General features: G+C 35.6%; 1 protein-coding gene across 1 annotated transcript; it reads left to right on the top strand.

Annotated features, from left to right (window-relative positions):
• The first annotated feature begins 781 nt into the window (after positions 1-781).
• LOC117339772 (bone morphogenetic protein receptor type-1B-like) lies at positions 782-10,777 on the top strand. Its single transcript, XM_033901517.1, has 4 exons — positions 782-801; positions 960-1,135; positions 3,201-3,331; positions 3,651-10,777. Exons 1-4 carry the CDS (start codon positions 782-784, stop codon positions 3,786-3,788), a joined length of 465 nt encoding a protein of 154 aa, XP_033757408.1. The 3' UTR covers positions 3,789-10,777.
• Positions 10,778-12,795: the final 2,018 nt, after the last annotated feature.

Genomic DNA, 12,795 nt, shown 5'->3' with positions numbered 1-12,795 from the left:
GGGAACAGATTTTACATAAATGGTGACTCTGACCCCCGAGGGGCCAAAGGGGCGGGGCCCCATATGGGAAACAGAGGTAATTCCTTTAAATCGCTACTAGTCATAAATTTATCAATGGATTTGAACCCAATTTAGTAAGAAACATTCTTTGGGGAAGGGGAACAGATTTTGCATAAATGGTGACTCTGACCCCCAAGTGGCCAAAGGGGCGGGGCCTAATGGGGAAATAGAGGTAATTCCTTAAAATCGCTACTAGTCATAAAGTTATGAATGGATTTGAACCCAATTTGGTAAGAAACATTCTTGGGGGAAGGGGAACAGATTTTGCATAAATAGTGACTCTGACCCCCGAGGGGCAAAAGGGGCGGGGCCCCATATAGGAAATAGAGGTAATTCCTTAAAATCGCTACTAGTCATAAAGTTATGAATGGATTTGAACCCAATTTGGTAAGAAACATTCTTGGGGGAAGGGGAACAGATTTTGCATAAATAGTGACTCTGACCCCCGAGGGGCAAAAGGGGCGGGGCCCCATATAGGAAATAGAGGTAATTCCTTTAAATCACTACTAGTCATAAAGTTATCAATGCATGTTGTAAACTCAGAGAGTCTGGACTTCATTATTTCTTTAAAGCAGTTGGGATCCCCACGCTATAACCATAAATAGCATTGTTTGAGGTTAACAAACAAAAGGAATTGAACATGAACATTATTTTGACATTTGGTCAAATCCAACCAGGTGAGCGATACAGGCCCCATGGGCCTCTTGTTTTTGAAGTCCAAATGTCAACTTCAGCTATTGGGTACAAGACAGGGCCCTTGCTGACACATCAGTGTTCTAGTTTCCTGTGAACAAAAATGAAATTGACCGAAAGACCATTATGCCTTATGTCTGGCATCTGTGTAGTAAGAGTTATCTTTCCTGGAACATCTTGTGAGACATACCTGATGTGTATTACAGTGAGACCAATGAAGTGGATGTGGCCCATAATTCACGTTCCGGCACCAAGCGTTACATGGCTCCAGAGGTACTAGATGAGACCATGAACAAGACACACTTTGACTCCTACAGACAGGCAGACATGTACTCTTTTGGTCTGGTGTTGTGGGAAATTGCCCGGCGTTGTGTATCTAATGGTAAGTGTCTTTTGGTCTGGTGTTGTGGGAAATCGCCCAGCGTTGTGTATCTAATGGTAAGTGTCTTTTGGTCTGGTGTTGTGGGAAATTGCCCGGCGTTGTGTATCTAATGGTAAGTGTCTTTTGGTCTGGTGTTGTGGGAAATCGCCAGGCGTTGTGTATCTAATGGTAAGTGTCTTTTGGTCTGGTGTTGTGGGAAATCGCTCGGCGTTGTGTATCTAATGGTAAGTGTCTTTTGGTCTGGTGTTGTGGGAAATCGCCCGGCGTTGTTTATCTAATGGTAAGTGTCTTTTGGTCTGGTGTTGTGGGAAATCGCCCGGCATTGTGAATCTAATGGTAAGTGTCTTTTGGTCTGGTGTTGTGGGAAATCGCTCGGCGTTGTGTATCTAATGGTAAGTGTCTTTTGGTCTGGTGTTGTGGGAAATTGCCCGGCGTTGTGTATCTAATGGTAAGTGTCTTTTGGTCTGGTGTTGTGGGAAATCGCCAGGCGTTGTGTATCTAATGGTAAGTGTCTTTTGGTCTGGTGTTGTGTGAAATTGCCCGGTGTTGTGTATCTAATGGTAAGTGTCTTTTGGTCTGGTGTTGTGGGAAATTGCCCGGCGTTGTGTATCTAATGGTAAGTGTCTTTTGGTCTGGTGTTGTGGGAAATCACCAGGCATTGCGTATCTAATGGTAAGTGTCTTTTGGTCTGGTATTGTGGGAAATCACCAGGCATTGTGTATCTAATGGTAAGTGTCTTTTGGTCTGGTGTTGTGGGAAATCGCCAGGCGTTGTGTATCTAATGGTAAGTGTCTTTTGGTCTGGTGTTGTGGGAAATCGCCCGGCATTGTGTATCTAATGGTAAGTGTCTTTTGGTCTGGTGTTGTGGGAAATCGCCAGGCATTGTGTATCTAATGGTAAGTGTCTTTTGGTCTGGTGTTGTGGGAAATCGCCAGGCATTGTGTATCTAATGGTAAGTGTCTTTTGGTCTGGTGTTGTGGGAAATCGCCAGGCGTTGTGTATCTAATGGTAAGTGTCTTTTGGTCTGGTGTTGTGGGAAATCGCCCGGCGTTATGTATCTAATGGTAAGTGTCTTTATGTCTGGTGTTGTGGGAAATCGCCCAGCGTTGTGTATCTAATGGTAAGTGTCTTTTGGTCTGGTGTTGTGGGAAATCGCCCGGCGTTGTGTATCTAATGGTAAGTGTCTTTATGTCTGGTGTTGTGGGAAATCGCCCAGCGTTGTGTATCTAATGGTAAGTGTCTTTTGGTCTGGTGTTGTGGGAAATCGCCAGGCGTTGTGTATCTAATGGTAAGTGTCTTTTGGTCTGGTGTTGTGGGAAATCGCCAGGCATTGTGTATCTAATGGTAAGTGTCTAAGTGCATCCTCTTTTAAGGATGGGCATTAAGAGAACAAGTTAGCTATGTACTGATCTTGTTTTCAATCAGCACAGTTCATAGAACAGTTCAGACATATTCTATCTTACATTTATGACTTTGTTAATACTTTGGGACTAGCTGAATCTGACACAACAGGTAAGATCATTTTTATTTAACATTTGTAATTTTGTTAATACTTTGGGACTAGCTGAATCTGACACAACAGGTAAGATCATTTTTATTTTACATTTGTAATTTTGTTAATACTTTGGGACTAGCTGAATCTGACACAACAGGTAAGATCGTTTTTATTTTACATTTGTAATTTTGTTAATACTTTGGGACTAGCTGAATCTGACACAACAGGTAAGATCGTTTTTATTTTACATTTATAACTTTGTTAAGACTTTGGGACTAGCTGAATCTGACACAACAGGTAAGATCGTTTTTATTTAACATTTGTAATTTTGTTAATACTTTAGGACTAGCTGAATCTGATAGAACAGTTAAAAGATATTCTATTTTACGTTTATAACTTTGTTAAGACTTAAGGACTAGCTGAATTTAGAAGAGATCATAGAATAACAGATAGAGATTCAATTAATGGTAAACTCAATTATAGCTACCATGTTGGAATGTAGTTAATTTAATGGTGGTTAGGACAAACAATTACTGATACAAGTTAAGCTGATATCTATTTTTGTAATAGGTCATGTGGAGGAGCACCAGGTCCCTTACTATGACTGTGTACTCAATGATCCTAGTTTTGATGAGATGAGAAAGATTGTGTGTGTGGAAAAAATACGACCAGCTATTCCAAACAGATGGTCTTCAGATGAGGTAAGCTTTCTCTTGAATACTTGTACAGACAATGACTGTCACTTTTGTTTCTGTTGTACAAGTTATATACCTGCAGTGATGCTACTACATATATTTTGAAATTTTGATTTATAAATATAACTACTATAGTTTTTTTCTTATTATACACAAATATATTGACATTGTAAGTGAAAATTTTAGAAAGAATATATTAAGAGTACATAATTACACTTTAACCACATAGAGCTTGTTTTTCCATCTCCCATACAATATTTGAAAGAACAATTGTTTGAGCAAAACTTTTTGAGATAAAATATTGAAATAACAATTTAATTTCCAGTACCTACGAACAATGTCAAGAGTAATGCAAGAATGCTGGGCACACAATGCAGCAGCTAGACTCACAGCTCTCCGTGTGAAAAAGACTCTGGGTAGACTTAGTGAGCAGCTTCAGAAATCCACGAAGTCAGACAGCTAGGACTGTGTGTGTAAGCCTCCTAGAGGAACTGCAATCTTCCAATCAAAACTAGCCACACTGATGAAGTGACTGCAATAAACACCCCCTCTGTAATCTGGGGAGATTGAGCTAGACTCACCGAATTTTGACTAGCCTAACAATAGCTTCCAGGTCATGTACTGTTTAGTGCTTGAGTAGATGTACTTGTCACTAAAATGTGTACGTCCTTGTGTCAACTCCTGTCAATCTCTCTAGTGAACTTTGATTTCACGTGGTCAAACTATTTGATCCTGAATAGATTCAAAGGGTTTAGATTTTGTGCATCACATTTATTAAGCTATACTGGTCTCTAACTGTATCTGTAAGAAGGATGACCATTTTGTGGAGTCAAGTTTTCGAATTGTCTTTTTGTAGACTTTAATACACCAAAAAGAAAAATGCTATAAAATATATCTACCATTAATATGAGTACAAAAATGTACTACACAATGAATATAATCACTACAAATTAACTGCTGTGAAAGTCTAAGTTTATTATGTTAACATGAAATGATCGGACCATAAAATCAAAAGATTTTATAGATTATTTACGCTATATCAAAATTAGTGAAATCAAAGGTATTAAAAGTGCAATGCTTCCAACAAGAGTGAAAACTTTTTTTTCAACTTATGGAAATGCTTAAGTAAGAACTGTGACTGTCAGACACGGAGATAGCATATTATCTTCAAATCATGCTTTTAATGAAGTTAAATTAGCATATTATCTTCAAATCATGCTTTTAATGAAGTTAAATTTTATGGCTACACCAAGCCCATCGCTATACCCCGAGTTTTAATTTGCCAAAAATTCTTAAGGTTCACTTGAACACTAAATCTTTATAAAAAATTGTGGGTATGAATTTCTGTAGACCCCTATGGTTCTGTAAGAACATGTTGTACAACTTCACCTTTCCTATACTCAGGGACAGGGTAGAACTCTGTGTCTATGTAGTCAAAGCTATATAACCTACAATACAATTACCAGTGGGGTGTATCTATGTAGGCAGAGCCTTCAGTAGAATACAATCACCAGTGGGGTGTATCTATGTAGTCAAAGCTATATAGCCTTCAATACAATACAATTACCAGTGGGGTGTATCTATGTAGTCAAAGCTATATAGCCTTCAATACAATACAATTACCAGTGGGGTGTATCTATGTAGACAGAGCTATATAACCTACAATACAATCACCAGTGGGGTGTATCTATGTAGTCAGAGCTATATAACCTACAATACAATTACCAGTGGGGTGTATCTATGTAGTCAGTGCTATATAACCTACAATACAATTACCAGTGGGGTGTATCTATGTAGGCAGAGCCTTCAGTAGAATACAATCACCAGTGGGGTGTATCTATGTAGTCAAAGCTATATAGCCTTCAATACAATACAATTACCAGTGGGGTGTATCTATGTAGTCAGAGCTATATAACTTACAATACAATACAATTACCAGTGGGGTGTATCTATGTAGTCAGAGCTATATAACCTACAATACAATTACCAGTGGGGTGTATCTATGTAGTCAGTGCTATATAGCCTTCAATACAATACAATTACCAGTGGGGTGTATCTATGTAGACAGAGCTATATAACCTACAATACAATTACCAGTGGGGTGTATCTATGTAGTCAGAGCTATATAGCCTTCAATACAATACAATTACCAGTGGGGTGTATCTATGTAGTCAGAGCTATATAGCCTTCAATACAATACAATTACCAGTGGGGTGTATCTATGTAGTCAGAGCTATATAGCCTTCAATACAATACAATTACCAGTGGGGTGTATCTATGTAGACAGAGCTATATAACCTACAATACAATACAATTACCAGTGGGGTGTATCTATGTAGTCAAAGCTATATAGCCTTCAATACAATACAATTACCAGTGGGGTGTATGACAACCTGTTCTGGGCATGTCGGGCAAAGAACAGAAAATGTTAAATAGTATTTATTTTCCTGGTATTTTTCAACGAACTTACATGCTTTTAAGAAAATAATCCAGAGAAACAGTATCAATTGTGATGTAGTTGGTGGGAACAACAATCCAGAGAAACAGTATCAATTGTGATGTAGTTGGTGGGAACAACAATCCAGAGAAACAGTATCAATTGTGATGTAGTTCAGTGGGAACATGGGAGAAATCAACAACTGGATGCTGAGTTTAGAATGTATTCCCCATCTCTTCGTAGGATCTAGTATTAATTTTTGATCTGACCAGAGGTAATGTATCCTTATTGATATTTTATAGTGCTTTGTATGTATGTTTTTTAGATTGTCTTATTGTCGTTATGACATTATTATATATACAATGTATGTTAATTGAGTAAATGGCCAGTTAGTAATTAGATAGGAATCCAATCAGATCTAAATATATCAGAGAGTTCGGTTATGCCTTCCTGTTAGAGGAGAACTGCATGTGCATACTGCTATATAGTAGACATTTATATATTGTTTGAGCTTAGCTTGAGATAAACTCAAGGGTTATAATAAGGACTAGGTTGCTCCAACTTCAATAGACAATTTTCCTGCTCAAATTTAGATTGCCTTATTCCTTGTTTTGGTAACAGAATATTGAACTAGTATATTCTTTTAATGATTATTGAATAATATCTTTACATTTCGAGGAATTGTGCATAGAACTTTGCCAAAAAAAAGTTTAATAATTTGTCGCAAGTGCATTTCATATGAACCTATTGATTCATCCATAATTTGAACAAGCTGTTTGATAAATAGCATTACGGTAATCAAATTTTGCGGTTCTCTGAGGAAATTTATAGTTAGAAGGTAAAGATCTGAATCAAAGGTCTGAAAGGAGTTACAGCATGATTTCTATTTTTTTAAGAAAGTATTTGTTTTTGCATACATTGCTTGTTTTTTATATTGATGAGATAATTTCAGAATTGATACCAGTGATTTTTAATGTCATAATAAGATTACTCCATTACTGTCATTAATCCTCTATTGGAAACCCATTACATACAATGTTCTCCTGATCAGTGACGTAATAATATCAATCTAAGTAAAAGTAGACTTGTAATTTACGATATTCTATGATACACTACAAAACAAGATCTAGTAATTCCCTGTAGAAGGTTATCACAGCATGACTGTTGATCTCAGCCAATCAGCACACCGCCTATGAAATTGTCAATGTGGTTCCATTTTTTGGAAGTATAAATCTGTAGATTGAAATGGAATAACATGTAAAGTAGTAATTTTCAAAATCCAGTTTAGCACACCGCGTATGAAATTGTCAATGTGGTTCCATTTTTTGGAAGTAGAAATCTGTAGATTGAAATGGAATAACATGTAAAGTAGTAATTTTCAAAATCCAGTTTAGCACACCGCCTATGAAATTGTCAATGTGGTTCCATTTTTTGGAAGTATAAATCTGTAGATTGAAATGGAATAACATGTAAAGTAGTAATTTTCAAAATCCAGTTTTCAACACTGCTATACAAATTGTCCTGTTGACGAGACATTGGTAATTGTTTTCGGTTTGTTCATTGTAACGCCCAGAGAATTAGCAACTTTATTTTTATTTCATTAAGACATTAAGGCCATTAAGAAAGTACACCAATAATGTTTGCGTATTTCAAAACAAACACTGAATTAAGTTATAAATACTAAGAAGGTTCGTATAAGACTCTTTGTCATTGGTTGATAATTTATGTCATTGACCAGATTTCATTTGCTTATATTTGAAGCTCAGAGGTCATTCTGAGATGACCTCCTGCTGGGTATTGTTAGATCTTGAATTGAAATGTATCGTAGAGGAGCGGAAATTACAAGTTTTATTTTAATTAGATTGGTAATAACTTGTACTTTAACTGGCAAAACCCATTACTGTCGATAATTAAATATAATTACATGAACTACTTGGAAAAACCCGTTACTGTCAGTCAGTTATTTTAACTACATGTTCTTTTACTGGGAAGACTTATTACTGCAGTCAGTTATTGTAATTACATGTACATGTACTTATACTGGGAAGACCCGTTACTGTCAGTCAGTTATTGTAATTACATGTACATGTACTTACACTGGGAAGACCCGTTACTGTCAGTCAGTTATTGTAATTACATGTACATGTACTTACACTGGGAAGACCCGTTACTGTCAGTCAGTTAATTACATGTACATGTACTTACACTGGGAAGACTGTTTACTCCAGATTAGTAAATAAATGTATAACTATGTGGATATTTTCCTCTATTAAAGCTGCTGTACTATACAATCAAAAATTTAATAATTTTTTACATTTTTAATAGCTTCCCTTAATGTTTTACCATGTGTGCACTAGTATTAATTTGATTACTATTATTTCCTTTGAGAAAGAGTAATTTTATGCAGCAATTTAACCACAGAGAAAAACCAGTGCACACATTATATGGGAGTTCATTTCAGTAGTTTTCAGGTTTGATGTTTTATTTTTAAGTTTCAAAGATGTTTAATATTAGATTTTACACCATTGAAATATAAATATAACTTGTTATTTTGTATTTTGAATGTTCATTCTTTGATATAATTTCCTTAAAAGCCCAAGGTTGCTATCATTTTGCATTTTAGAATAAAATTGTTAAGTTGCACAGGGAAAACATGAAAACAGTACAGCTGTGATATGATCCGAGAAACATATACTGGTGGCGGAATCCTTTGGATTCACAAGCTACTTAATGTTTAGGTAAACAGAGGTACAGCCTTATTATTTATATGTTATGTAGATGAGCTATAGATTTTCTTAGTAAATCTAGCACACAGAGACAGTTTTACTTCCAATAGATCTACCTGATGTATTAATTTACCATATTCTGAATTCTGACAATGTCATTTGTCATTTTTGATGGAAATCGGGGCCAGAGTATGGAAACTTTAACAGGTATTTCATACTTAAACTATTCGTATTATGTGCAACGATTTCAGAATTGTATTTGATTTAAAATTATGAAGCTGCGAAGATAAGTCTGTAGTGTTTGTGACGTGGTTGCGTTAATTTTTACACCCTGTAATGTTAACAACCTGGATCATGATATTAGTCTTCGTTTTCCTTTTACATTACCTCTACTTTTTTAAAAGTTTGTCACGTTTATGTTTTAAATAATTACGACATTAATTATATTGTCATTCATTGTGTTATATTCCATCTTTACCTCAGTCTCATTCTGTTTTGGCCTGAACCCAAATTTGGTCAGAAATATTTATATATATCGTCTAGATAGCTGTATTTTATAAAGATTTGTTTTATGAATAATTTTTAATACATATAAAAGATCAAGGCTACGCTGTATATTCTGTGTGATTCCAGTAAATGTTCAATATGCATGAAAAACAGCAATTTCCATAAACAAAATCCAAGGAAGGTATTTTTCCTGTGTGATTTCAAAGACTATTGGGCATATATTTGAATCCTGTGCTACATGAGTGTTTCTAACAGAAAAAATGGCTAGTACTTGAATGTGCTGTAAAGACGAAGCAGGACTTGTTTGTGATATTTTTAATGTTCCCCTAAAGTTGTTTCTATGTATTGTTTGTTATATATATCTATATAGTAAATACTGCCAACAGTCTGGCTATTTTTATTGTAATGGCCAGATATTGTATGTGTGTAATTTATGAGTACATAGTGTCAAGTAGTAGATTATTCTGTAATAGTCACGTGATACAATGGTTTTAGACATCTTCCTTTAGACTAGGCAGATGCTGAAACATTGCAATTTTCAAAGAATTCAACTTTCTAAGCTTTTTCAAGGACAGAATGGAATGTGAAAAATAGATTAATTGAAAACATTAGTATATAAATTAATGATCTGTTGTATTATTTATAATCCTCATTAATTAAAACATGTAAAATAAATCATGAAAATTTGAATCATGATCAAACAACCTTTACTACCAGAAATAGTATTAATATATTGAACACCACCATGTATCTGCTGCTGTGTTGGAGAATGAGATGTACTGTTGTCTGTTTTATATGTACCGGGACATATGTTTGGTGAGTATTGTTTGTATACAAACAAAATGTTTAAAGCCTGAGAAGGTTGGGTACGATTACAATGTGTAGGATAAGAATGTGTATAGTTACAAAAGTGTATGGTCAGATAATATATACATTGTTGAGAATGTGTATTGGGTGGATGATTTGAATGTGTATTGGACAGATGTGCTATATATCCCTACCCTTTAGTAGAATATATATAAAACCTCATCTTACCTATTGCTGTTTGTCATATATGTACATTTGTATATATAAATACATATGTGATATGAAGCATATTCAAGAAGTTTTCCCCATGGCAATACCCAATAAGCTTGTAGATTATTTTGCGTCAGAATCATATGATTACAAAGGAGCCACCGTTACTGTTATAGAGAGGGTAGCTATCCCCAGTACCTGGTGGATCTCCATACAGGGTATAACCCACGTATGATTTAGGTTTGGCTGAATAGCTACGAAATCATGTCTTCGATAGTTATTTTGACATAAATGACTTATAGATTTAATATGTGTGATTTATGTAATATTCTCAGATCCAAGTATGACAACTTAACATAAATGGCTCATAAATTAAATATGTGTAATACATATAATATTCTCAGACCCAAGTATGGCAATTTAACGTAAGGTCATTAATTCAATTTTTGTAATTGATGTGATATTCTCAGATCCAAGTATGGCAGGTTCTTTGTAGCAGATTTAATGATATACTTTTGTTTCCAAACATAGATTTCTCTGGCCTTAAAGTCCAATTTTACTTTTACTTAATTGAGTGCCATTTGTACTGTTTAAAGCAATACATTTTCTATTGATTACAGAATATGATGTCTTGCCATTAAGTGGTTAAGTGGTTGTTAAAATAATAACTGTATATTTTGTGGTTGATCAACGCAGGGACAAAACTATCTTCCATTGCCGACAGTTTGTAATCATCTTTGCACAATAAACAAAGCTTACATGTCAGTCGAGTTTGTTTGTTTTATGTAAACGACTTACAATATAAATGGCGTTGATGTCTTTTGGATGTGATGAGACTGGCTATACTCAAGGCTTTGCATTATAATAAGGAAAAGGAGACTTTAAAGGTTAAATATATGTGATATACCAACAAAATATGACAATATATAGCCATAGAAACAAGTGCAGTTGAGGACACTATTTCAATTATGTAACGACCATAGCTGTTCTCTTTCCATCGCCGGAGACCCACAGTTGATTGTACTACGCCTTTTATATTATTATTATAATGATAAGTGTAGTATAGCGTAGTGCAATTAACCGTGGGTATCCGACGACAATCTCTTTCTAGAGTCAATTTATATATGTACAGTGTACACTTTACATGTGCTTTTGATTCTGATAAATCATAACTTTAAATAACGATCCAATCAGAATCGGGTCTAGATTTGTTGCTGTGATTTTGCTGAATCGGGAAACAGGAAGTCGTAGTAATGTTTGGCAATGGCATAGAACACATAAAACTTTTATACAAAATGAATGACAATAATGTTCTTCAAGCATGTCATAGTGTTCAATGTCTCAATAAATGCCAAACATCTTGTATCCTATGAAAAAGGAAGTGTCAGTAGGGTCATGATACATGTACACCTACATACATACTTATAGGTGGAAGTTTTCCTAATCACTGGCGAATTAGGTATTTATGAAAAAAATCCCCAAAATAGTAATTTTTTACTATTTTAGACATTCACCTATGTATACCAAATTTGATCTTAATTTCGACCTTGTCCTCCCAAAATCGGCCATTTAGTTTCGCCTTTGTTCGAACCTAGCCCTGTCGTATAAACAACTTCCGCGTGGCTTCCAATAGATACATGTACGGTGTATGGAGCAACAAAACAACTAAGGAAGTACTCGACCAATGACATTAACGACTGGTGAGCTACCCTTTTATATAAACAGTTAGTCAAGGAAATCATTGAAAGGTTACTTAGATCTGTTTTCAAGTTAATGTTTGGCAACGGCCGCTTAGTTAAGATTGAATAACGTTATGTAAATGCCTACATTAGGCGCTAGAAGAAGAGGAGAGGCTAGCGAAGACTAGAAAGCAACAGGACATCACATTTAAAAACGTGACAGCAAAAGGAAGTGTTTATGAAACACAATGTCAAATTAGAAAATAAGTGGAACAGCGGCGAGCAATAGTCACCTCACTGGAACTCCAATATGAGCATTGAAACGAAACACGCACCCTATAAGTATATGTCGAGTTTGGGACATACCTTGACTTCACAGATAACCATTTTGGAGAGGTAAACAGAATAACTGCAGAAGCTATGTTTATGGACTCGATAGTACTGTTTGAACAAGAGAGAAAAGTGGAGAATTCAGCAAGAAAAGAAGCACGACAAGGTAGCAAAGGAATTGGTAGACGACGACAATGAGAGGATGGGTAAACTAAAGATTAAAATGCCGAAATAGTACAGGACACGAAAAGAAAAGAAAAATAAGCACCTTTCAGCTGGACGGAGAACAATCCTCACCGAACATAGCTAAATTATGGTTGAGGTGATTCGTTAACCCTGAAATAGAAATTTAAACTTGTGTAACTGTTGAAACACAGGCCCTGGTTTCATCATCGTTCTGTAACTGAAGGGACTTACTATTGTACATAGGAAAGTATTATTATATTTAAAGAACTGTAATGATTTCCAATGCAAATGTTTTAAGTTGGGGCTTTCCTTAATATCAGGACCATTGATGAAACATTAGTCTGTTTGACACACATAATAGAGCGAATTCTAGAGAAGGGAAGCCCCATCCTAGGCACATTCATACAAGCAATTCAGTCGCTGGTCCAACGAACAGGAAAGCCATGCTTGTGGAATGTTTGCAAACAGTATGTAAAGGAAGGACACAATCTACAGAACCATGGATAGTAGACTGTCAACAAGACAATGGATAGTAGACTGTCAACAAGACAATGGATAGTAGACTGTCAACAAGACAATGGATAGTAG

The sequence above is a fragment of the Pecten maximus genome, chromosome 1 (genome assembly GCF_902652985.1).
Source record: "Pecten maximus chromosome 1, xPecMax1.1, whole genome shotgun sequence".
NCBI lineage: Eukaryota > Metazoa > Mollusca > Bivalvia > Pectinida > Pectinidae > Pecten > Pecten maximus.
The sequence above is the reverse complement of the archived record's forward strand: the minus strand, read 5'-3'. Positions and strand labels throughout refer to the sequence as shown.